The sequence below is a fragment of the Dermacentor variabilis genome, chromosome 11, assembly GCF_050947875.1.
Source record: "Dermacentor variabilis isolate Ectoservices chromosome 11, ASM5094787v1, whole genome shotgun sequence".
NCBI lineage: Eukaryota > Metazoa > Arthropoda > Arachnida > Ixodida > Ixodidae > Dermacentor > Dermacentor variabilis.
The window spans coordinates 119,185,147-119,209,337 of record NC_134578.1 but is presented as its reverse complement, the minus strand read 5'-3'; the positions used below and the strand labels follow the sequence as shown (position 1 = coordinate 119,209,337).

General features: G+C 46.0%; 1 protein-coding gene across 1 annotated transcript in view; it reads left to right on the top strand.

The window, feature by feature from the left end:
• The window catches only part of LOC142563570 (uncharacterized), a 344,963-nt gene that overhangs the window by 80 nt on the left and 320,692 nt on the right, over positions 1-24,191 (top strand). The window contains exon 2 of the mRNA XM_075674155.1: positions 7,874-7,960. Within this exon, the coding sequence (XP_075530270.1) occupies positions 7,897-7,960 (64 nt within the window). The 5' untranslated portion in view covers positions 7,874-7,896. The remainder of the gene's footprint in view (positions 1-7,873; positions 7,961-24,191) is intronic.

The window sequence follows — 24,191 nt, the reverse complement described above, 5'->3', positions numbered from 1 at the left end:
CTCCTGTCTCTACAAGCGCTAATGTGTGCACTCTTTCCATGACCACATAAAACACGTTAAAAGGGGAAATTGGAGGCGTTGAATATTTCGGAGGAAACGCTGTTCTCACCTCCCTCAAGCGCTGACTGGTTTTCCGAGGAACGAGTGGTAGGCCGACATCTCATAGGTGAAACTGAGTGTTGGCGAGGGAAGACGGTCGACGATTGTCGAAAGTGGACTCTTCCGGTGCGTGCTGATAATCGAAAAGCGAATCCACTGAAGAACGGCGTTGAAATCCTCTTGGCGAGTAGTTGAAAGTTCTTTTGCCAGAAGCTAGCATACAATTCCTACAAAAACACACCACGTGGCCAGCAATTCCGCGCGAGTAACAAATTAGCCGGTTGTTCGGTGGGCACCACAGATATTGAACGCGGGGATTATGTAGCGCTAACCGGGAGGGTGACGATGGCATGCGCGTTGGTGCATAATACGTGGCTCTGTTCAGCGTTGCAGGCATTGTAGCGACCTGTGCATAGTTTATTTGCGCAGCGACAGGAGTGGTGTGAAAGGCAGCGAGAATCCTTTCGGTGACTTGTTCTTTGACGACTTGCTGCAGCGCGGTCATAAACGAAGAGGAAGAGATCAAATCGCGGCTGCAAAGGCCGAACTTCAATGGGTGCGAAATAAAAAATCGCTGTAGTCCTGTACATTAAGAGCACCTTAAATTTTTTCTGGTGGTCAAAATTAATCCATAGTTCCCGAATACGGCGTTACTTATAATGAAATCATGCTTTTGCCACGTAAAACGCAAGAACTCATTCAAAGAAGAGGAGGGTATCTCTTGAGTCAAAGGCACCAGTGGTGCCTCCTCATCACAAGGTTGGTGGGCCTCCTCATCACAAACCAAGCTGCTTACTTAGAACTGAGGTTAAGCAGCGCGAAAAAGACGAGGGCACAAGGAAACAATTACCACAGACAAGCGCTGTGGTATTTGTTTCCTTGTGTCCTCGTCTTTTTCGCGCTGTTTAACCTTCGTTCTAAGTATGAACCAACTAGCCCTCATCAAGATCTCACTGATGTAAACTGCTTAGTATGCACCATCAGCGAAGATTCATCGGCGGCAACAATCAAGCCGTAGAGAGAGCCTACCAGATAATTTCCCGTGGCGAGCTGCTGCTTGCGCAACTCATCAGAGCTCTGGCAGAGGGTCACTACTTCAGAGGTACTGCTGTAGTTTTTTGCCAACAGCATCTCAAAGCCATCGTCGTCAATTCCCTTTAAAATATGCCTGGTCTTGCCCCTTTGCCCCATTGACGCATCGACACGCTTGCAGAGATCCATGACGTCCTCTATGTAACTTGTGAATGTCTCACCGCTCTGCGGTGCTCGTTCTCGCTAACGTTGCTCGGGGCGAGCTTGGGACAGCATGCCCCCCAATAAACTCTCTGAAGCTGGTCTTCATCGCCACCCAAGTCAATATGTCAGGTTTGTGGTTGCGGTAACACAAACTCGGAACTTCCCACAGATAGAATATGGCGTTGTTCAGTTTAGTAGCCTCGTCCGACATGTTGTGGTCGCTCATCCTTTCATAGGAGGTGAGCCGTTCCTCCAGATCATAGTATCCGATGCCGCTGAACATGACAGGGTCGTGCTGAGGCAATGTACCCAAGCAGGCCATGGCAGGCATCGTGGCTGTTGGCGTTGGCCATGGTGAAGCTTCTTCCAGCATGACGGGAATCGGTGGCAGAACACTGCTTTGAACTTTTAGATTTGAGACTGTACTCCGCACTTCCACCGAATGTGACGAGGTGTATTGGAGCCGTCGAGCGACAGCGAGAAACACAAAGACTGCAATGATAGTTCAGCTGGATAGGCAAACTGGCCGCCAGAGGCAACGGCGGCGAAACTTTTTAATGCTATTCTTCATCCTTACCGATAAGTTACGATGAATTAATTCAGCGATTGCTGAACATAACGGCGGCATCCATTGTGATGACAGTCGATATCTTGTGCTTTAGTTTTGTTGTAAGATTTACTCGCTGGTAGTTTGCTTGGATGTTTTTGGTACATCATGAAATAGCGCCATTTTCTTTTTATTCCTGGAAGTGGGTTCTTCTGATTTTATTCCATAGCTAATCTTGCCTGGCATAGCAATATACTAGTGCAATGTCTTCGTTGATTTATATTTTCTGATGCCTTGTAGTTTGTAAGAAAATCTACGATAATATTTTCGTATGCTTAAAGAAACTGTCACATCCGATATTATCTAAAAGGGAGGACACGATCACTGTCATTTTCGCCGGCGACAAGACAGGAACCGGGGGCAGAAATTATAATGTTGATGTGATCGTTAAATTTTGTACCTGCCAACGTGTGTGAATATATTTAGCCAACACAAAACGTTTTACCGAATCGCTGGCAAAGAATGATCACCCTTGCTCTAGAGTTCTAACATACGGTAAAAGCCTTCAATGCTTTATATCTGCTAATCAGATGCATTCGTGTTTCTCTAGGTCTTCGTTCTCCGCTACTTCGTCATTTTTGTCACTTTCGTTATCAGTTCATTCAGATTGGCTACATGTGTTTCAGAAGAAGCAGAAGTTTCTAGAACACATATAGGTCCAGCGCATCCTATACAGTATAGCTGTACTGCAGGAGCGTGCTGAACTGGGCTGGTTGGTTGGAATGACCGGCTGAGAGAGCATGCGTACTCGCTAAAGGGCTCTGTACTGAGGCATTCAGCCCAACGCTGGAAAGGATGTGGTTGTCAGCCTATCCTTGAGAAGTGTGCTGTCTTAGGCATAAAGAGCAAAGCTCACATGAGATCAGTGAAGTGTATTTCATTCATGCACACGGAAGCTCCTGCTCTGTGAACCTTGCGTATTCCTTCATAGCTGTGAGATTAGCTATTCGTTCAAAACGTAACAGTCTGCTATAGCGATGCATATGATGTGGTGATTTCGATGGTTGTACTTTCTCTGCGCAGACACCATGTTTCAAATGCGCAAACACTTGTATGTCTACCCAGTGAAAAAACCCGTCCGTCCGTTACTTCTTAACAATAAGAAGTGATGGAAGTTAGATGGATTTTATCACAGTTCATAACGGTTCCCCGCGTCTTGATATAGAGCGATAACTGATTATAATAGTCGGACCATTCCTAATAAGGTTAATAAGCACTTGAACTGGTCGATAAGGTTTGAATGAAGTCCGATAACGTTGGTAAGAACCTTGAGTAATGTTCATAAGAACCGAGCAGAACTTATAAGGGTCGCATCACGTCAGATAAGGAGAGATAATTATTGATAAGAATTTGATAAGTTTTGATAAGCTTGCTGCCAACCGATAACTTTTGAGAGAGGTTTATAATTGTCGGATCAAGTTGATCAACATTGATAAAGACATCGGACGGCGTGGAGATGAGCAAGTGGCACAATCCTTACGCATACTTATACAACTCCCAGACGGGCTTCTGCGCCAGTGTTATTGTTTTTTTTTTGCAATGTATGTGCTTTTTCCTGTATATTGCATTCCACACAATAAAGCAGCGGTTGCTGGACAGCGTGTTATCCTTCGTCCTCTCACCACACCATCTTAAGCGATATGTGTTCACATCCTAATGCCTGAATTCGCTTTCATGTGATGGTATACCAATGCAAAGCATAAACAATAACGTGAATTCATCATTTGCGGCCTTCTCTTTTTGAACTAGAGCACAAAAATCAGCTTCATGAAGCAAATACTAAGCACGATAAAACGTAAATGAGCTACTCGCGCAGCAGCACTTGCAATGTGACGCATTTCTTAAATTTTGACCATCGATAAATCAAAAACATCATGCATCCGAGTAAGAAAGCTACAACGTGGTTGTCTTGGCAAGACCATTCTTTTAAAAAATAGTTTAATAAGCTAAACAGTATGCTCTTTCTTTGGTTATTTGTGAATATTCTGGTGCTGCACTATCAAAAGTACACTCGATGCTTTTCGGTTAGGCTACAATGAGTGATTTAGTTTGCTTCCCATTAAAACAGTGAACTTGTAGTTTTGCGTAGAAGGAGCAAACTTAGAAGTTTCTTTCAGATGCAAACTTTTTCAGCAGCATATGCGCATTGTAATTATTCCCACAAACTTCATAGCACTTGTTTAAGCCTAAACACTGTCATTCGTAAACTTTATTTCTTTGAATATGAGAAATATGACAATTCACTGCAGTAAAACCACAATTTAGCGGCAATAGGAAGCAGATGTGCAACATATTTTTGAAGAAAACCTCGCATTGTCAAACTGACGAGCATATTTTACAAGTGTGACTGCCTGAAAATGGCAAGTTCTCATTGTAATCACCCGCATGGCATCAAGGACAAAAGCAATAAATCATGAATGCATGCTTCGAGTTACATAAATAAGTGCATAACTTGAAGAAACGGCAGCGAGAATGCGTGCTGAGGCAGTTTAACACAACTACAATATAACACATCTAAAAAACGCGACCCAAAAGGCGCAGTGCTCTACGAGAACAATCAACAACACTATATGGCAGGCAAGTAACGCATCCCTCACTTCCAACAATTTGCAACAATGTCGTCAAGGCCCGCAACAGCAATGCCCGTCTCCACATCCACGTGCGTTGTACTACAGTTACATACAGTTCCTTATAACCAAGCTTTCTTGAAGTAACATCAACTCTCAAAACAACATCAAATGCAAAGCATACTCACCTATGTGTAGCTGCTCGGCGGGCGTAAAAGAGATAATGTTTGTTCCCCCCCCCCCCCCGGAAAGTGGTGGAACAACGTAAATCTCGTGCCTGCAAGGATCGCACGATCGTTCGCTCACACTTTTTCAATCACTAGCTACGGTACAACCCTTCCAGCAGTATCTGCTACAGCGAATGATGCCATTATCATCCATTTGTTCCGTCCTCTCTCTTTCCCTCTTCAGACATGCGCATGCGGATGACTTGATTAACGGGATTTCTCCGCTTTCGCTTACTAAAGGCATAATGCTGTAATTTTCAAAGGAAATAATGCATGACAACAACTAGCACATCTTAAAGGGCACGTGTGTTCAATTGGTTTACCCATGATACTTTGTGTCGTCTGGGCTGCGCCGATTCCAAGTCAATCTATATGCAAAGTGTGATTAGGCAACAAACAAATATTTGAAATACGCGCTTAAAAGTAAATAAGTTGTGGGATGGTACTTTCCAGCAGGAACCATGGTAGAAGTTCCACGAACAACACACTGCCAATAAACCAGATTTATTCGGCTTTAATATGTCATTATGCAAAAAAACAAGGCATGCAGAAAGGTCACAAGAGAAGTGGACAACACGAACGCCGACTATCAACTGAAGGGAGCGCTTAGGCGAAAAGAAGAAAGAAGACACAAAATTCATGGTATGGTATCACCACGTATCAGTCGGGTACATGTGCCGGTCTACGTGAGAGATTAAGTGCCTGTTAAGGCACTTAATCTCTTCCTTATGTAAAACAATCGAAGGGTGACTCACGCACGCACTTCTACCATTATAGATATGGCATGTCTCTACCATAAGACCCGTATCATCATTTTTTGTGCCTGTACAATAACGCGCATTCATCTAACTCTGGCGTGCAGTTACAATCTTGGCAATGTAGGAAAGATTAGAAGGCGATCCACCGGTTAAGGACCTTTTATATTCCTTTAGCCTATAATTGATACACCGCCCCTTTGCCCTACGTCGAACTGGCCACAGCTAAAGCGAACTTTGTAAACCACACCCATACGACAGTCAGTAAAACTGTTATTGTGATTCGTAGGACAAATATCTGTTTTTTTTCTTTTACCTGCTCCTTTTTCCTCTGCACTGCAGCGCATATTTTATCTAGCTTACCAAGCAAAATGTCAGCAAGAAATTGTGTAATATATCTGCCTTGAAAACACGGATATGTTCTATGCTTTCTTGTGTATGTAAGAAGATGAATATCTGTCTGCGCATTGTGTTAGGACGTTGGATCATTTGCAAAGTAAATCTGCCATGCTAGCCTATGCTTTCCCAGTACCACACGCTTCGTTCCAGCTGTCGTTGCACAAATATAACAAGATTACGTCCGGCAATATTGCTGAAGTCATAGAAAACAACCAGACAGAAGAAATTGAGATCTCACGCATGGCTGAGGAAACGGTTTCTTGACCTAGTTGGTGAGGCAGTGTCGAGGGTGCACAGCGCAACGGTATCAACAGGTACAAAAAAGGAGACGCGCATGAGCGCTGGCTTTCAAATGAGCTTTGTACATTGAAAGATATACAGAAGGCAGCTTGATTCCCCCGAAGAAACCAGATAAACTCAGGCAAGAAGAGCATACATTAGAAAACAATGAACACAAAGACAGCGAAACATTGCTGAAATAAGCAACACTATCGCAATGCATGCGTGTGGCTCAGAAGAAACATGAGCTTTTTATCGGACAGAACAATCGATGGCTTACTGACACGCTAACCGAGTTCACGCGTCGTTTGCACTGCCTCCTTGATGATTCGAGTGCGTTCATCTGGGCGTTTGTGTAAAAAAATTTAATTATGGGGTTTTACGTGCCAAAACCACTTTCTCATTATGAGGCACGGCATGGTGGGGGACTCCGGAAATTTCGACCACCTTGGGTTCTTCAACGTGCACTTAAATCTAAGTACACGGGTGTTTTCGCATTTCGCCCCTATTTAAATGCGGCCGCCGTGGCCGGGATTCGATCCAGTGACCTCCTGCTCAGCAGCCCAACACCATAGCCACTGAGCAACCACGGTGGGTCGGCGTTTGTGTAGCAGAACGGTATTCTCAAAAGTAGTGGAATAGCTTATGCGAGCTCGGTTTAACGGCCAAAAAGTCCACCTCTCCCATTTCCTGTGTTGCATGCATGCTGGCATAAAGAGTCATAAACGCATCCGTCTCGTCTGTCGCAAATAAGAAGCTCCGCTTAGCACAGCATCCGGTAAGTGATGATTCTTTCTTCAAACTTTCAATCGCGTTGGTGTTTATTTTTTATGCTTGCTCTTTCTCCATTAGTTTGTCTGGTTGGTGCATGATAGCTAGAATACCTCTGTATACATTTCAATGCTTTCAATAATAAAGTTCAATTGGAGGTCAGCCCATCTCCTCTCCTTTTGTTCGATCAGGAATTTCAGCGTTTTTCGCATCACTCTCGGCTCTTGCCGCGGCGCCCAATGGACCCCCTCCCCCCCTTCTTGTACACTCTGCCTCAGCGCCGTGAGAAAGTGCCGCAACCGCGTTACCATTACACTGCACCCTCTCAAATGTAGGCAATTTATAGTTGCTAATTGAATTGAATTGTGGGATCCTACATGCGAAAACCACGATTTTATTATGAGACACGCCGCAGCGGGGGCCTCCGGAATAATGTTGACCACAAGGAAATTTTAACGTGTCCCAAATGTACGTGAAACGGGCCTTTTTAACTTCAACTACATTGAAATACGGCCGTCACGGCCCGGATTTGATCTGCCCACCTCGCGCTTAGCCGTGCAAGACCATGGCCATTCTCTGTCCCGTGGATATCACTTTTACTGGACTAGTCTCCTGTCCGACTGGCCATTTTCGCGCAAAAGTCAGAGCGCATCCGAGTTTCGTCACGGGTATTTTGTTTTGTGATAAAAACGCCGCAGTGACTTTTGTGGGAGGAGACAGCTTGCTTTAGTAAAAGCAGTAGCTATTCGCCTAATTACATTGTGCACTGAGAAGTTTGGGGTTCCATGCCTTAGATACGATGGAAACGGGCGCTTGAAAATTTTGGCATCCTTTATTATTTGATTGTCCTTCACTGAATATTTCTCTGTGTTGTTTATATTTTGCAGATCGCACGAGAATAAATAATAATAGGTTCAATCTTTCTATCAACAGCTAAAAGCACTGACGAAAGTGAAATGGAGTTTGTGCATCATTTGGTAATTCTGACTGTCTTGATCTGTGAAGCATCTGCAAAGAATTGTAAGTCTGCTATTTGCGTACCTATATCTGTACTTGAGCATGCTTACAGAAATAGTTGCTGCATTTGTGAAATGAAATTTATATTACTATAAAACAATTATTACAAAGGAATTACAATTGGCGTATACACTAGGGATTTCCGAAGGGTGATCGCATTACGAAATTTTTCTACACTTTTGACAATTTCAAGCAGCTATAGATAACACTAACAGGAGGGGCAGGATGACACTTTCAACTGCGCTAAAGAAAGCAATAAGTGTATACATGCTCACATTCGCCATTTAGGAAGGAAGAGAAAAGAAGAAGGCAGGGAGGTTAACCAGAATAACGTCCGCTTGGTTACCCTACACCGGCGGAATAGGAAAGGGGATAACAAAGATGACAGGGAGATAGCGGCGGGAAGGAAAGAAGGAAATTTGCGGTGAGTTCACTGACGCGTTTGGTCTAATGGTAATTGTACTAATAAGCGCAGATGTTCACACAAGCCCGTCGTCCTCCAGACGCACAAAAGTGCCTTCAACGCTTTATGGGCCGACGAGCGATGGAGGCGGTGTTCCAGCAGCACCTGCACGGAAAGCGGCCGATTGTCCAGTTTTTTAGAGCGTTAGCAAGTTCTTTTTTTTTTTCTGGGGCATATTGTGGACAGTGACACAGCAGGTGCTCGATATTTTCTGCGGCACCCCAAACCTCGCATGCTGCACTGTCGGTCACTTCAATTAATGTAGATTGTGCCTTTGTGAAGGCAACTCCTAACCAAAGGCAACAGAGAAGCGTAGCTTCACGTCGAGGAAGTCTCAATGGAGGTCTGAGTTTGATCCATTCGCCATTTAGGATCTTTTTGCACAGGCATACTGATAAATGATGCGTTAGAGTTAACGCGTAACATGCTTTGCTGGCCCTATACAAAATATGATTCGCAGATATATTCCACTTCCATCATCTCACATATAAAAGACAACATAGCTACACAAGGGACTTGTCGCAGCAAGCGGATATCGTTCGCGCCTGCTTTCGCACTGCCCAAGATCTAACCGCCATATTAAAACAGTTCGCTGTATCCCCTGCAACTAATTGGCTAATGTTGGACCTTTTTCAAATGTTGATGCTTTTGCAAGGCAGTTTCTTCTAGAGTGATACGGGTAGTGAGTGAGTGAGTAAAAAATTTATTAAAAATAATTAAAGAAAGGCATAATAGTTGGGCCCCTATTCCTGGGCCTCATTGGCAGGAGCGGCCAGCGGGGCTTGGCCCAGAAGAGTCAATTAGCTCTCCCGACCCTCGTGTGCAAGCCAAGCCTCCCACTGCCTATTCCTCATTAGTGGATGTTGGTGTATTACGGCGCTACTTGTGGAGGCCTCCTGAACCACTCCAGTGCGATGTGTTTTAGTGTGGGTGTGTTTTTGTACCACGGGCACTCATCAGTGAACCTCGTGTGGTGTATTCTGCCTAAGTGGTGCAGGTTGGGGTACGTATTCTTCTGAATACGACGCCCGTCCCTCTCCTTTTGGCTGTTTAAATTGTAATGGAGATGTCCAAAACGTCTCCGCTCCTGCCTTTGCTGTAGGAGGATGCAACGAGAATTCGGCGGAAGGTCGTCGCTGGGCCAGGCCGTTACTGGGACGTTTAGTTCTGGAGCAAAACGGTCTGTCCCCGCATTTCCTGCCAGTCCCTCGTGTGTCGCACACCATGTGATATTGCGGTGCCCTTCTAGTTGATTGCCTAAAATTTTGATTATTGATTAGGGTGCCGTTCCACTTAGAAACAGGTGGCAAGACGCTTGTGAGTTGGATAATATGACAGCCCAATTTATTTGGCGCTCGGCGTCCTGAATGGCCAAGGCGATGGCTGCAGCCTCTGTAAAGAATGCCGAGTTGGTTTTGAAGGATGTCGTTGTTATGTTGTTCTGACAAGTAGAGACAGTGGTGAAGGTGCATGAGCTCTTTCGAGTGGCATCCGTATAGTACACTCCCGGTCCCATACCAAAACGTTTGTGAAGAGTCTTTAGCCTTGCTCTGCGTCGTCCGGGATGGTACTTGGGGTGGATCTTTTTTGGAAATTGGGGCCACCGCAATGTGCGAACGCACGTCGCGGTCTATCTGTGCCATTTCCTCTCCGCAATACTGGGGTCTCAGGGGAAAGCCTAACTTCGCCAGTACTTCCCTGCTCTAAGTTGAATAACAAGGTCCTTCTTTGAGCATATCGTCTTTTTCGGACTAAGCTTAAAACGTCTTCTTCGTCAGCCTGTCACAATATGTATGTATGCTGTATACCACGCCATGCTATATGACATTAGGTATACTGGGATTATACGGCCACGCCAATGTATAAGTAAAGCTACTCATACAAGGCCTTGCTCTGTTCACAAACTTGTTCCTGAGAAATTTCAGAATGGCTGTCTACAAACAAATGTGGCGAAGGAAAGGACGCACAAGAATTACGCAGCACCCCTTTACATTTAGACTCGGCGCAGCGACAATCCCTGAGGCTTCTGAGGTCCGCATACTGGGTCTTGATATTCACCACTCCGGCAGTGGAGCACACTGGCTCCATAAAACCAGAGTTCGACAAAAACACTTCACCTTATTCGTCGCATTGCAGCAAAAGCAGCTGGAGCTCGTACTGACGTAGCTCGACGGTTGGTGCGTGCAGTCTTGCAGCCACGAATTTTATACCAAGCACAATTTCAACGGCTGACTTTGGCACAGCTGGCACAGTTGGAGACGATTAATCGCGTTGCTATGCGCACAATCACAGCACTGCCCCGCATCACTCCGATACCAACCTTACAGGAACATGCCCAGCTCAACACAATTGCAGAGCTAATTTCGCAACCTGAAAAAGCACGTGAAATAAAAAAGCAACTTATTCCGGCTGTCGCTGCGTTGCATGCTCATTTTCACCGCGGCTCTCGGATTGACAATCAGCCCTATCCAATGCCTCCCTGGGAATTCACCAGCATCACAACGCGCCTGCCAACGAAGTTACGACGCAGCGATACAACAGGTATTATTGACGAACACAATATCGTCGATGCGTCATGCGCTAACACCTGCAAAGTCTATACGGATGCTGCCATTCTCCCAGACGGCGGAAGGACATCATTCCTGAGTACTACGCATAATTTCATCAGCGGCCACCAGCGCTATTTATCTACGGAAGCCAGCGCTCTAGTAATGGAAATTCAAGCCATCCACGGCGCTGTGCAAGATGCGACATCTAAGCTGCCTACCATCGAGCAACTAGATATCTTCACTGATTCTTTAGCGGCTATTCAGGAACTCAAGAAGGTTGATAAGGCGATGGAAATCTGCGAGACAATACACACTATGAATAGTAAAACAGCTACTTGTGTCAAGGTACACTGGATTCAAGGCCATTCAGTGAACCCTCACAACATTGCTGCTGACCAGCAGGCACACTGCCCTCCTAATCCCGATCTTCCACCTATTCCCCTCTCGCCTCAACCCCTTAACTCGCTCCGAGCCCGTAAAAACTTTCTTCGGCAGGACACACGCGCTCTTATCCCACCGTGTGTCTGCTCCCTCCCCCTTCACCTTACTAGGGCCGAGGAAGTTGTGCTTAGGAGGCTTCGGGCCGGGGTGGCCCTTACACCGGCTGTTATCTCAAGGTGGAACTGGTCGCCTTTACCAGTCGGTGCTACGTGTCCATACTGCTCCGTTCCTGTGATGGAAGCAGATGCATACCACCTAATATGGACATGTACTGGTTTAAAATCGGAACGCTCGCGTCTCCTACTGCAAGCCGGCCTCCGCTACAGTGTGACAACCAGCTATGACCACTGGATACATGACAACAGATTCCACAAAACACTGCTTCAATTCATACACAACACAGGCCTCACAGCACACATATAATACACATATACGCATCAAGAATTATGCCTTAAGGGCAAGTCTTTATCGCAAAAAAAAAGAAAAACACCGATAGCGGATGCCTTTCATCGTCTATCTTCTCAGACTAAAATATTGTTACGGGGATGCTAGGAGTATATAAAGACTGGATAAAGAGTACATAAAGTGTATAACAGCTGTGTCTTACCAGTACTCACGCACGGGGCAGAACCCTGGAGGCTTACGATAAGGGTTCTACTTAAATTGAGGACGATGAAATGAGCTATGGAAAGAAGAATGATGGGTGTAACGTTAAGGGATAAGAAAAGAGCACATTGGGTGAGGGAACAAACGCGAGTTAATGACATCTTAGTTGAAATCAAGAAAACGAAATGGGGGGGCATGGGCAGGACATGTAATGAGGGAAGATGACGGATGGTCCTTAAGGGTTACGGACAGGATTCCAAGGGAAGAGAAGCGTAGCAGGGAGCTGCAGAAAGTTAGGTGGGCGGATGAGATTAAGAAGTTTGCATGGACAACATTGCCACCTTAGTACATGACCGGTGTAGTTGGAGAAGCCTGGTTACGCCTGGTTACGCCGACTGCAGGCCTTTGCCCTGCAGTGGGCGTAACCAGGCTGATGAGGATGATGATGATGATACACAGCTTCACTGGTCATCATTCTTCAGAAGGGAAGGGCATTGAAAGACTGTATTTACTATATATATACAGGATGAGTCAGCGTAGACAAAATGGCTGACCACCAACAACACGCAGCAGCCGGCGTCTCGAAATCTTCTTCCTCAGTTTTCTTTCATCCTTACGTAACAGTGTTATAATATTATAAATGCGATGCAATAACAGAGCCCAAACCTGAAAATGCTGTCTTTTTACTGGCGCAACTGTGCATTACCTCGGGCATTGGTACAGGAAAGATGTTTGAAACATAGCTGATACGGAATGTTGTGGTGATGACGCTTTGAAAGATGCTGCCTATAATTAATACACATAAATTAAAGTCCACAAAATTTGACCACATTAGTCAAGAACTTCATACTTAAAGAAATCGATGGATGAGCAGCGTAATCGAAATCATTCTGTGCAGTCTCGTCTTGACGAAGCTGAAGATAGATCACGACGTGAGAACCTAATATTTCGGGGTATATGAGAGGCTATAGAGTCTTGGACATATACCTAATCTAAATTCTTGGAAGCATTGACTGAGGGCGTCGGCTCGTGCTCTGGTGCTTTAATCCAACGTGCACACCTCCTGGGCATTTTTTCACATGATAAGTGTCGTCCTGTCATAGTCAAATTTACCGACTCAAAAATGAAGGAAAAGATACCCGCCTTGCGTAATGAATTCAAGTCGAAAGGCATCACTATCAGTGAAGATTTCTGGCTAGCAACACGCTTGGCTCGAAAAAAAACTGTGAATTTGGTAGCACCCACGTTGGCCCTCGCTCTTTTAAACTACAATGCAACAAGCTATGCTTCAATAACCGATGCTTTATGTACAACGCAATCACCGGCACTGTCGACGAGGTCGTGACACGTGGCGAACCTGGTGTGCAGGGGACAGTGACCACTGACACTGCTAATGGGATTGTCACAAGTGGCGAAGCCAGTGGATTAGTTACCGATTGTGCATCGGAAGTTGTATCGTAGGGAATCGCGAGGGGCAGTGGGAAGTTATCTCCCGTGTCTGTCCTTTATACCAACGTCGGAAGCGTTCTTAATAAACATACTAACTTATCTTCCGCCATTGATACATGTACTCATCCAATTGTTCCCCACTAACAGAATCCTCACTCCTAATGCCCTTGTTTGATTTTCAAATCTTTCACGACGCTCATCGTTTCTCGATGTATCGTTGCGATAGGACGGCAAGACGTCGCGGTGGCGTTCTGCGTGCCATTTCAACAGATATTCCTTCTACATGCATTAAAATCTGCAGCGATTTGTAGCTAGTTTTTTGCTTTCGTAGTCATCGATCATCTGAAAATAATTATTGGTGTAGGCTACCGCCCTCCATCCTATTCGTCCACATTTACTAACTCCATGATACCATAAACTTGGTTCGCACACGCTATCGTACATCACCACTTTTATACTCAGTGACTAACTTTCCAAGTATCTTGCGGACTGCTCAACCGCCTTATTCATCGCCGCCTTTTTTCACAAGCTAAAGAATTCTTAGATCTATGTACATAGTTTTCTCTAACTCAGTAACGCAAGCCACTAGGACTGTAATAAGTACTGAATATACTCTAGATTTAATCCTAAGCAGAAATCCAGAGCTAGCTACAGACCTAACATATCTGCCAGATATCAGTGATCATCTTCTGCTCAATTTTTTTCATTATTACGCCACATCCTAAAAACGAATAAAAAACCATCCTAGATTACAAACGAGCTAACTTTGCCGCTATTAATAATGAACTATCTGCATTTATTGGTCATTTTTCTTGTTAATTTCGATACACACTCTGTCGAAGAAAATTGGCTACTGTTCAAAACGAAGGTACACCAATTACAAGACAAATATATTCCTAAGCGCGTCTTCACCTGTAACCCTCTAGCACCCTCGTTCAATTCATACATCAGGCGACCATCTAACAAAAAGAAACGTTTGTTCCGTCTTGCCGAACTTCCACCTTCTATTGAGCGATGGTCGACATACAAGACTGCTTCCGACACACACGTTAAAACCCTGAAACTTGCAAAGAAAAACTTTTTCTCTTCTATTTTACCATCTATATTGAAAACAAGTGTCAAACACTTCTGACGCATTATACACGCTACACACTAACCTTTAATTACATTGCAAGATATCTCCGGCAACATACTCCCAAATAATCCCTGTGCTACCGCACTGAATAGAACATTCATTGAAAGCTTTTCCTCGAGCACGACAGTTGACCTTCCAGTTATGCCGCACCACGGATTTTCCATTATGTCACGAATCACTGTTGATGCTCCTGACGTTGCTAACTTAATCGAGTCTTTAAAACACGATTCATGTCTGGGGTGTGATCAGATTAGTTCTAAATTCCTAAAAAGTACTTGCGCTTATAGTTGAATTATACTAACAAAACTGTTTCAGCAGTTGCTCGATTCATCATGCCTCCCTAACGACTGGAAAATCCAGAAGGTGTTCCCACTTCACAAATCCGGTAATAAGCACTTGCCTCAAAATTATCGTCCCATTTCACTCACTAGCACATGCTGCAAATTACTAGAACATACAATTTTTAAAAACATCGCCGCTTTACCTGAGAGTAACTCATTTCTTTCTTCTGCTCAACAGGGTTTCCGTCAAACATATTCCTGCGAAACGCAGTTACTGTCATCTACTGATAAAATACATTGCATTCTTGAACAGTCACCTTGCGCCGATTGCATCTTTTTAGACTTTTCGAAAGCTTTTGATAAAGTGTGCCATCAATTGTTGCTTGATAAATTAAGTCATCTTAATCTTGATCCACATGTCTTTAGATGGATTCAATCTTTACTTCTGAACCATTGGCAGTTTGTTTTTACTAATGGCACAACCTCACCACTTACTAACGTGCTATCTGGTGGACCACAAGGATCCCTCCTAGTACCACTTCTATTTTTAATTTATATTAGTGACCTTCTGTCCACCCTATCTTTTGCCATCCACCTTTTTGCTGACGACTGTGTAATTTTCCTGGATATACGTTACATCAACGATATTAATACTTTCCAGACCAATATTAATTTTGTCTCGAAGTGGTGCAAAATGTGGAAAATGGAATTAAATATTGCCAATTTAAATTCATGGGCGTTTCTCGTTGCTCTAGCACTTCCCCTTCTTATTGTCTTATTGGCATTCCTGTTAATTCCGTCGTATCATATAAATATCTAGGCGTACACCTATAACCAAACTTAACACGGAATGCCCATACTGAATAAGTTACTAATAACGCTAACTCATTTTAGGGTATTTACGTCGCAACTTCTCTGCTGCTCCATCGTGCTTAAAAGTCATACTATACAAATCACTAATACCACCTAAACATGAATACGCGTCATCTATATCGGACCCTGGGCATGAGAATCTTGTAACTTCTCATGAACCTACACAAAATAACTCCGTTCACTTCATTTTTTTTTTCAAATTACAACCGCACCGCAAGTACAATAACCACGAAAACTAACCTTTCTCTCCCACCTTTAAACCTCGCCGGAAACTCAGTCACCTCACTCTATTCTACAAGGTATATCCTCACATCACGCTACACGACGATTTTATTTCAGCACCGGAATACATCTCCCATCGCATTGATCATCAGCATAGGGTTGACATCAAAAGATGCCATACTAAACCTTCTTTTCAGTCCTACCTTGCCCAGATACTTGTCGAATGGAACCGCCTCCCTCCCGATATTGCAGCCATGATAACCAACGACTTCGCGATGCACTAACAACCTTTGTTTATATTGGAGAATGAAGAAATTATATTATAACGAAATTCACTGTATTCTAGTGATTGTCTTTCTAACCTATATTACCCACCCACTCTGTAATGCCTCTGGTATGAGGGTATAACAAATAAATAAATAAATAAATAAATAAATAAATAAACATATATGAAATTCTCCCATGTCACTTCCAACAGAGGACTCCTAGCGCAACATTTCGTTTTAATTAGTCAGCTTACGTTTACTGCAATTCACATGGTCACTACCGCTACGAGTCTCACATTTCGAGTAGTAGTCTGAGATGTTGCTATCGCATTTATGCTTCGCCCTTATGAAGAAGCTGTGATATTTTGATTGAAGCCTTTTGGACGTCCCCCACCATACCGCCGCTAGCCATTTTCTTCATTTTGCATAATTAAAATATGCGCGCAATGTCCTCAACGGGGCGCTGTTTATCAGGAGGTTGGCTTGAGGTTTTGTGGCGGATGGAGGTGCTTTTTATGGCTCCGTGGCGGCGACGGAATCATAAGTTATGTGCATGCTTTAAGCTTGCTTCTGTTTTTGATTTCCTGATTTCTATTAGCCTTAAAATAATAATTGAGTAGTTTTTATCGTATTTTTCGCCCCTGTTCTTTTTGTGTGCGCGGGTGTCTTTCGTGTACATTTGCTTTTGCAGGATAGTCAGAGCGTCCTTTCGCGCCACGTGCTTCAACACTGGCAACCAGGTATGATGTTAAGTTTTTATAGCCTTTAAATAGTAGCTTGGAAGTGGGAAGACTAATACCTATTAGTGGTTTTACTATGTGTGTGTGTTGGTAGGAATCTGACAGCATGGCCGCGTGGTTGAACACGTGCTAAAACGTGTCATACCTTAAGCCTGTGCGGCATTAATTGCTTTTGAGTTACATCTTGATGATTTAGATCCTGTGCGTATCGGTTTTTGCCAGAAGGCATGTGCTCTGCAATATTATAGTAATACAGTATTTGCAGTAAGAAAAGCCGGCAAATACATGGGAAGGAAGCCGGGAAAGCGTGAAGTGGTGCACGGGGTCACTCAAGGCAGATGAGGGGACGGATGAGAATGGAAAAGGAAGCGAGCCAATCGGCGCACACGGTGATGTCGGTGCGAGGCCAAAGAAAATGGAGGTTTTCCAGGAAGAGCTTGTCAAACAGGTTGAAAAGCTCAAAAATGAGCTAAATAGCGAGCGTGATGCATGGTAGGTAGTGGAAAATAGACGAAGCAGCGGAGGGAAAGCTGAACAGGGCTGCCATTGTGAACGAAAATGGTCGTGACAATGGAAAGCAGTCCCCTGACGTGACAAGTGAGGGAGTGCCAGCAATGTACGTGGAATTCGGGCAACATGGTGAGGGGTTAGCTGGCAAGAGCGGCACCTACCTTGAGGCCGCCAGGCGGGAAAAGCAGGAGCGCATCAATCGATGCCCCTTGTCAAGTACGAATCACGGGGAAAAGGACAAAGGAAAGCAGGGAGAGGTAGAAGAGAGCGAAATGGTGATTATCGCCGGCGACTCGAACCTGGGTAGGTGCTCAGAAGCAATTGCGGAGAGGGTGAAAGGCGGTAAAAGAGTGTTGGTAGGGATATTTTCGGGGCGGACGCTGGGTTCTGTCATGGAACGAGCAAAAGCAAAGCTCGCGGAAAATACCCATGTGCGCAACCTTGTCATAGCAGCAGGTGGGCTAAATGACGTCGTAAACAGGAAGGGGACAGGACTAGCACAGCGCTCGGCGGAGGGGGTGGAGGACTTGCGCGAGCTGTCCCCTCAGGTGCAGATCGTAGTGTGCACGGTGTCGAGGTGCCTGAGCGTGACAGTCACGTACAAAGAGCCGTAGCTGCTGCTAATGAGGCGATATGGAAAATGAGCCGAGAGAAAGACTGCGAGGCTGTCGAAGAAAACAGAGAAGTGAGAAGGTGTGGTGGATTTCAACGAGAAGGGATCCACTTCAATTACAGGCTTGCACGAGAAGTTGGATGGCAATTTGCTGGTCGAGCTGTGGCTTTTTAGGGGCCCGCGGGCACTCAGGAGGCGAGAGTAGGTACTAATGAAGAAATTCCCCTAAGGGAACCTAAGTATAGCCTCGCCGTCAATAAAAGAAAAAGGAGGACAGGAAGAAAGGGAGCTCGCCATGCAATAGGCTACATAAACATGAAGAGCAGCAGAAGACAGGAAAAGTTGACACACATTGAGGAGCAGTTAAATAGAGAACAAATAGGGGTGTATGCGGTTACAGAAACGCACCTTAGAGACACGGAAGAGCCGCTAGTGATTGAGGATTATGTTTGCGAAGGGTGCAACAGAACTAAGTTGGAAAGAAAGGGAGGGGAGTCGGAATGCTCATCCATCAGATAGCCCAATGAAAAAGAGCAAGCTCAAAATGTCAAGAGCATCTTTGGTTATCAGGTACAATATGTGGGGGAAAAGCTTGGATGGGCGTTAAGTATTTGTGGACCGGAAATAATTGCACAGAGAAGAATGAAGGGTTAGTGGAATGCATAAGTGCTGATATTAAGGGTTTCGGGAATGATGATGAAATTATCCTATTAGGTAACATGAATTCCCATATACAGGATTTAGATGTCTATACCGACAACAACGGGAAGTCAATGCTAGACCCTTGTGAGCAGCATAACTTCGTTATCGTCAATACAGGGCCTAATTGTGTACGGCAGAACACGTGGGAAGTGGGAAATCGGTAACTGGCCACTGATTACTGTCTGATGACAAAAGGAATTGATGATATGTTGAGAGAAACGGTTATTGATGAGGAAGGGTATAGCAGCACATGGAGCGACCACAAACGCATCATTTTGAAGATGGGATATGTAGTTGGGAAAGAGAGCAAGGAGTGCAACATAGCCAGTCCAAATTTCAATGCTGAACAAATGAGAAATGTAGTCACTAGAGTCGAGGAAGAACTTGGCAAATGGCCAAGGAAAGAGTGGGAATATAGTGAGCTTCTAAGTGTAATATCGACAGAAATACGAAATAGAATCAACATGTCTATTAGAAAGGAAAAAAAGAAACCGAAAAGCTGGTGGACCAGGGAGATACAAGAAGCAATCGCCGAACGACAGAAAGCATCCCAAGAGAACAGGCAGTTTCCGCAGGATGAAGTAGTCAGTAAATGGGAAATATACCGGGAGAAAAAGTCTCTAGTTCAAATACTGGTGCAAACAAACATAAAATGTGAAAGTGAACGTTGGTTTTCAGAAATACGTAAAAAAAGAAGGCCGCACCTAGAATATTTTGTAACCACATAAAATTATTAGGCAGGAAGTCAACAACAATACTACAACATATTCTAGAGGAAGATGAAAACGAACTGGAAGGGGAACGGCAATAAAAAACATCTAAAAAATAACAGCCGAATCGTTCCAAAGCAATGACGAGGTTGTATTTGAAGAAAAAAAGAGCGTGAAAGAGACCCAGGTAGAAAGGAGCTGGTGCTGACAAATTTCAACTGGAAGAAAGCCGAAGAGAAAATTTCTAAGCGCACAACCATGGGGCTAGACGACGTTCACTTTAGGCTGATTATTGAACTAGGACCAAAAAGTAAGGAAGCTCTGGTGAAAGCAGTGGAAAAGCTTTAAAAGATAGGCGAATACCAGACAGTTGGCGCCAAAGTAGAAAGAATTTAATTTATAAAGGTAAGGTGGAAAGGTTGAATTCACTCGTAGTGACCGTTGACGTTGGTAATATACAGGCTTGCAAAGCAGGCAATCAAATTAAAGCTGCAAGCATGGGCAGAGAATCATGGCATTTTGAGGGAATTTCAAAATGGCTTCCGAATAGATAGAGGTTTGGATGATAACTTATTTGTTCTTACTCACTCTGCTGAAATATCAAAGACCCTTATATGTGGCCTTTTTAGACATTACATGAGCTTATGACAACGTATACAGCAACATTTTGTGGAATATTCGGGAAGGGGAAGGCTTAGGTGAAGAATGTCTACAGCTTTTGAGAGAGATTTACCTAGAAAATATTGTTTGCGTTGAATGGGAAGGGATGAGGAGCGATGAGAAAGGTGATATAAACGAGGGACTGAGGCAGTGGTGCGCTTTATACCCACTGCTGCTTATGATGCACCTCGTGAAGATTGAGAGGGCGCTAGAAGGAAGCAATCTCGGATTTAATCTCTCATACAAACAGGCGGGTACAGTAGTAGAGCAGCAGCTTCCAGGTTTATTGTGTGCGGACGACATTGTGTTGCTAGCTAACAAGCAAAGTGATTTGCAACGTCTCGCTAATATCTGTGGACAGGAAGGCAAGAATTTAGGTTTGAAATTTAGTTTTAGAATATAAGGTGTTGGTGGTATTCAATGAAAACAGTGAACAGACAGTGGCAATAAAAGGCCAGTAACTACCTCGGGTAAGAGCATACAAATACCTTGGTATATAGATAAACTAAGGCAATAGATATATGGAAACACAGGAAAAAGCAATAACAGTGAAGGGGAAGAGAAATGGGGCAGCCTTAATGAAGCACAGAAAGCTATGGGGGAGAGAGAGAGAGAGGAGTTTCTTATAGAAGGGGAGATTAAAATATGGGGTGAAGTGCAGCGCAGCAACTGTCTCTCAGTAGAGGACACCTGAACCGCACTGCACAGGGGGGATAAGGGAATTGAAAGAGGGGTGAGAGAGGGAGAGATGCGGCGGCGGCGGCCGGGGCAGGAGGGGCGCGCGTGGGGCGAGTTTATAACCTCGGCATGTATGGCGCTACGTCGCGCCTAGTCGTGTTGAGGCAGAGCTTCCAGTGCGGCGAGAGCCGCAACATACATTTGGCGTGCATTGCCGTCGATATTTGGGTAGTGATCCAGCAGGACACGGAGCGCAGCAGTGAGCGCGGCTATGAGCGCGTTTTTTTGGGTAGCTGCTCGGAGCGGTTGAAGGGCGGAGAGATGGCACAGCAGCAGCTGTTTGGGCGCTGTGGCCACGTAGGGCGTCGCTGTCAGACCGGCTTTTCGGGATGCGCGCAGACGGAGTATATGCGGCTGTGCGCTGCTCGGTCGATGCAACGGGGGCTCCGGCCAGCTCGGGCGCTTTTTTGCGCGAAAGGTGCCGCTCCGAGGATGACAACAGCACGGCCACCTTTCTCTGGCGTTGCCACTCGTGACAGCGCGGCTCAGTCGACGAGTGACGGCCGCCGCAATCAATGCAGTGCGGTATATCTCCAGGACAGTCTTTTGTTGCATGCGACTCACCACAGCGCAGGCAGCGGGCGTCGCGGAAGCAGGTGGCGCCGGCGTGGCCGAAAACGCCGCAGCGGTCGCATTGGAGTGGCCGGGGCAGTCGAGCACGAATGGGGCGCAGTTGCTTGAGGAGCCGCACGTTGGTATGGACGACACTCCCGGCAAAGGTAACGGTTACTTTGGCACCACTTCGCGAGCAGGAAAGCACCGTGACTGGGGCTTCTATGTTTTCACTTACTGTGTGGGCATCGAAGGAAGGGTCGACACCATAGGTAATGCCAACAGAAGAGTTGTGTAGGGCTTTCGACCGCATTGCCGCGATGCCGATGACGCGCACTTCAAGGAGAGGAGCCAAATCGGCGCCGCGCGCCGCATCCGCAGCCATCACATTCCGATGGATATTAGCAGGATAGCCCAGCTCTCCTCCTAATGGAGGAGAGCTGGGCGGCGATGGTGTCTCTAGAGAGAGCCAGGAAGGTGGCGTTTCGCCCGGTGAGCCGGTACAGCACGGTGAAGGCGGCGTCGTGAGTGACACTGCCGTATTCGGATGGAGTTTGCGGCGGGAAGTACCCTAACCATCGGAAGCGACATTCTTCCGATATTCTTTGGCTGCATTGCTATGGGCTGGCAGGCTTGCGAGTCTTCGCCGGCCGAGGGCGATAGCGGAGAGGGTGAGTTGCTCGGCACGAGCTCCTCTGTCCCCTCAGCGACTGGGGCAGTGGCGGGCGTACTCGGCCGGTTTTCATAGCACGAAGGCCCGTCGGCGGGATCTTCATCTCCGACGGCAGCAGCCACCGTCGTCGAGCGCCAGCCTTCCTCCGCCGCGGGCGCGGTGGACTCCGTGTTGTTGAGCAGGCGCGACGAGCAGGCCGCCGGCGACGACAGCGAGGGGGGATCCGGGCGGACAGGGCTTGTCCCGGGCAAGTTGGTTCCGTCCGTGCGGGAGAGTGAAGTGTCGCCACCGACGACACTTGCGGATAGCAAGAAGAAAGTGCCCGCCCTCTCGAGGGTGCCAGCGGTCGACGGGGAGCTGCCACAACCGTTGGTAGAGGCAGCCGGTGTTTCCCGTTGAAGGTGGCCGTTGTCAGACGCATTCGGGACATTGAAACGGAAAGCGCGGAAGGGAGCCTCCAGGTCAGATGAGCTGTGCGCGGATGTTGTCGGACTCACTTGAGTGAGCGGGCATGACCGCACGGAGGGCATCGTGGCAGCCGACGGATCACGTTGGAAGCGTGCGTGCAGGCCGCGCGTCCTCCGCATGGGAGGAGGTGACACGCAATAAGGACGAGGTTATAACCCATGTAGACGTGGCTGCAGGACTCGTCTTGCTTCCTTCAGGAGCAGGTCGACGCCGCTGTGGTGGCTGAACTCCGACGCGTAGGGGAATCCAGGAATTGGCTTCTTTTTCGCTGCGCCATGCATAAGATATGGGGCCTCAGTGAGGTGGGAGAGGCTCACCATATCTTGCCAGCTGCCGTGCGAGCCCTGAAGGGCTGCGCTGTGGAGCATGGTCGGGGACGTAGGGGTGCGCGCGCGAGATGTAGGGGGTGTGACGTGGTCGGCGGAGTGAGGAGCAATGCGACCGCTCGCTACGAGTGTCCGGGAGCATCTCGCCCAATGGGGAGACAATAGGGACGAGGTGCTCCGGGGTATATGGAAAGGTGTAATGGCTCCAGGACTTACTTTTGGAAATGCGGTTGTTTGCTTTAAATCAGGGGGAAAATCAGGACTTGTTTGGAACCAAAGGTCAGTGGGATGCCTCGCATTGGGCGCTCACGAGAAGACTACAAATGAAGCTGTGCAGGGAGATATGGGCTGGACTAGTTTTGAAGTGAGAGTAGGTCGCACTAAAATTGATTATAAAGAACGACTGAGGAATATGGAAAGAGGTAAATGGACTGGGAGAGCGTTGAGGTATCTGTACAGGAAAAACATTGATTCACAGTGGAGGAAGAGAACTAGCAAGCTTACCAACAAGTATGCGGCCTGTAGGGTGGGCAACACCGCAACAAAGAACGTTATATTAAATTAGTTTATGGGTTTTTACGTGCCAAAACCACTTTCTGATTATGAGGCGCGCCGTGTTGCGGAAATTTCGACCATCCGGGGTTCTTTAACGTGCACCTAAATCTAAAAACACCGGCGTTTCCGCATTTCGCCTCCATCAAAATGCGGCCGCCGTGGCCGGGATTTGATCCTGCGACCTTGTGCTCAGAACAAAGAGCTTCAAGCGGAAAGTCAGAGAGGCTGAAAAAATCTAATGGGTGGCGGCAATGGGAAATAAACCTGCCATGAGTAAGTACTTAAGAGGAAAAAGGAAATCAGGAAAGAAGTGATTTATGATAACTCAAAAGGAAGTTCCTTAATTTTCGAAGCGAGATCGCGATGTCTTAGAACACGCACCTATAAAGCCAAATATATGATGGAGGAAGAAGCATGTACTTTCTGTGGTAAAGCTAAGGAAACGATGAAGCATTTTTTTATTAGAATGTGAAGACGTCTGCCCAGCGGTCGATTTAGGCACCACTGGCCTCCTTGAAGCCCTTGGCTTCAGCGAGAGCAGTGGAAAAGTAAACATGTCCGCAATAGAGATTACTAAGAGGCGATAGGAAGATTGGGGGAAGAAAAGTAGGGAAACAACCAAAAACGAAGACGTACAAAAGCAAATTTCGCAGTAGGCGATCAGAAAATTTGGTTGTGGGAGTTCATAGGTGTAAGGTCATT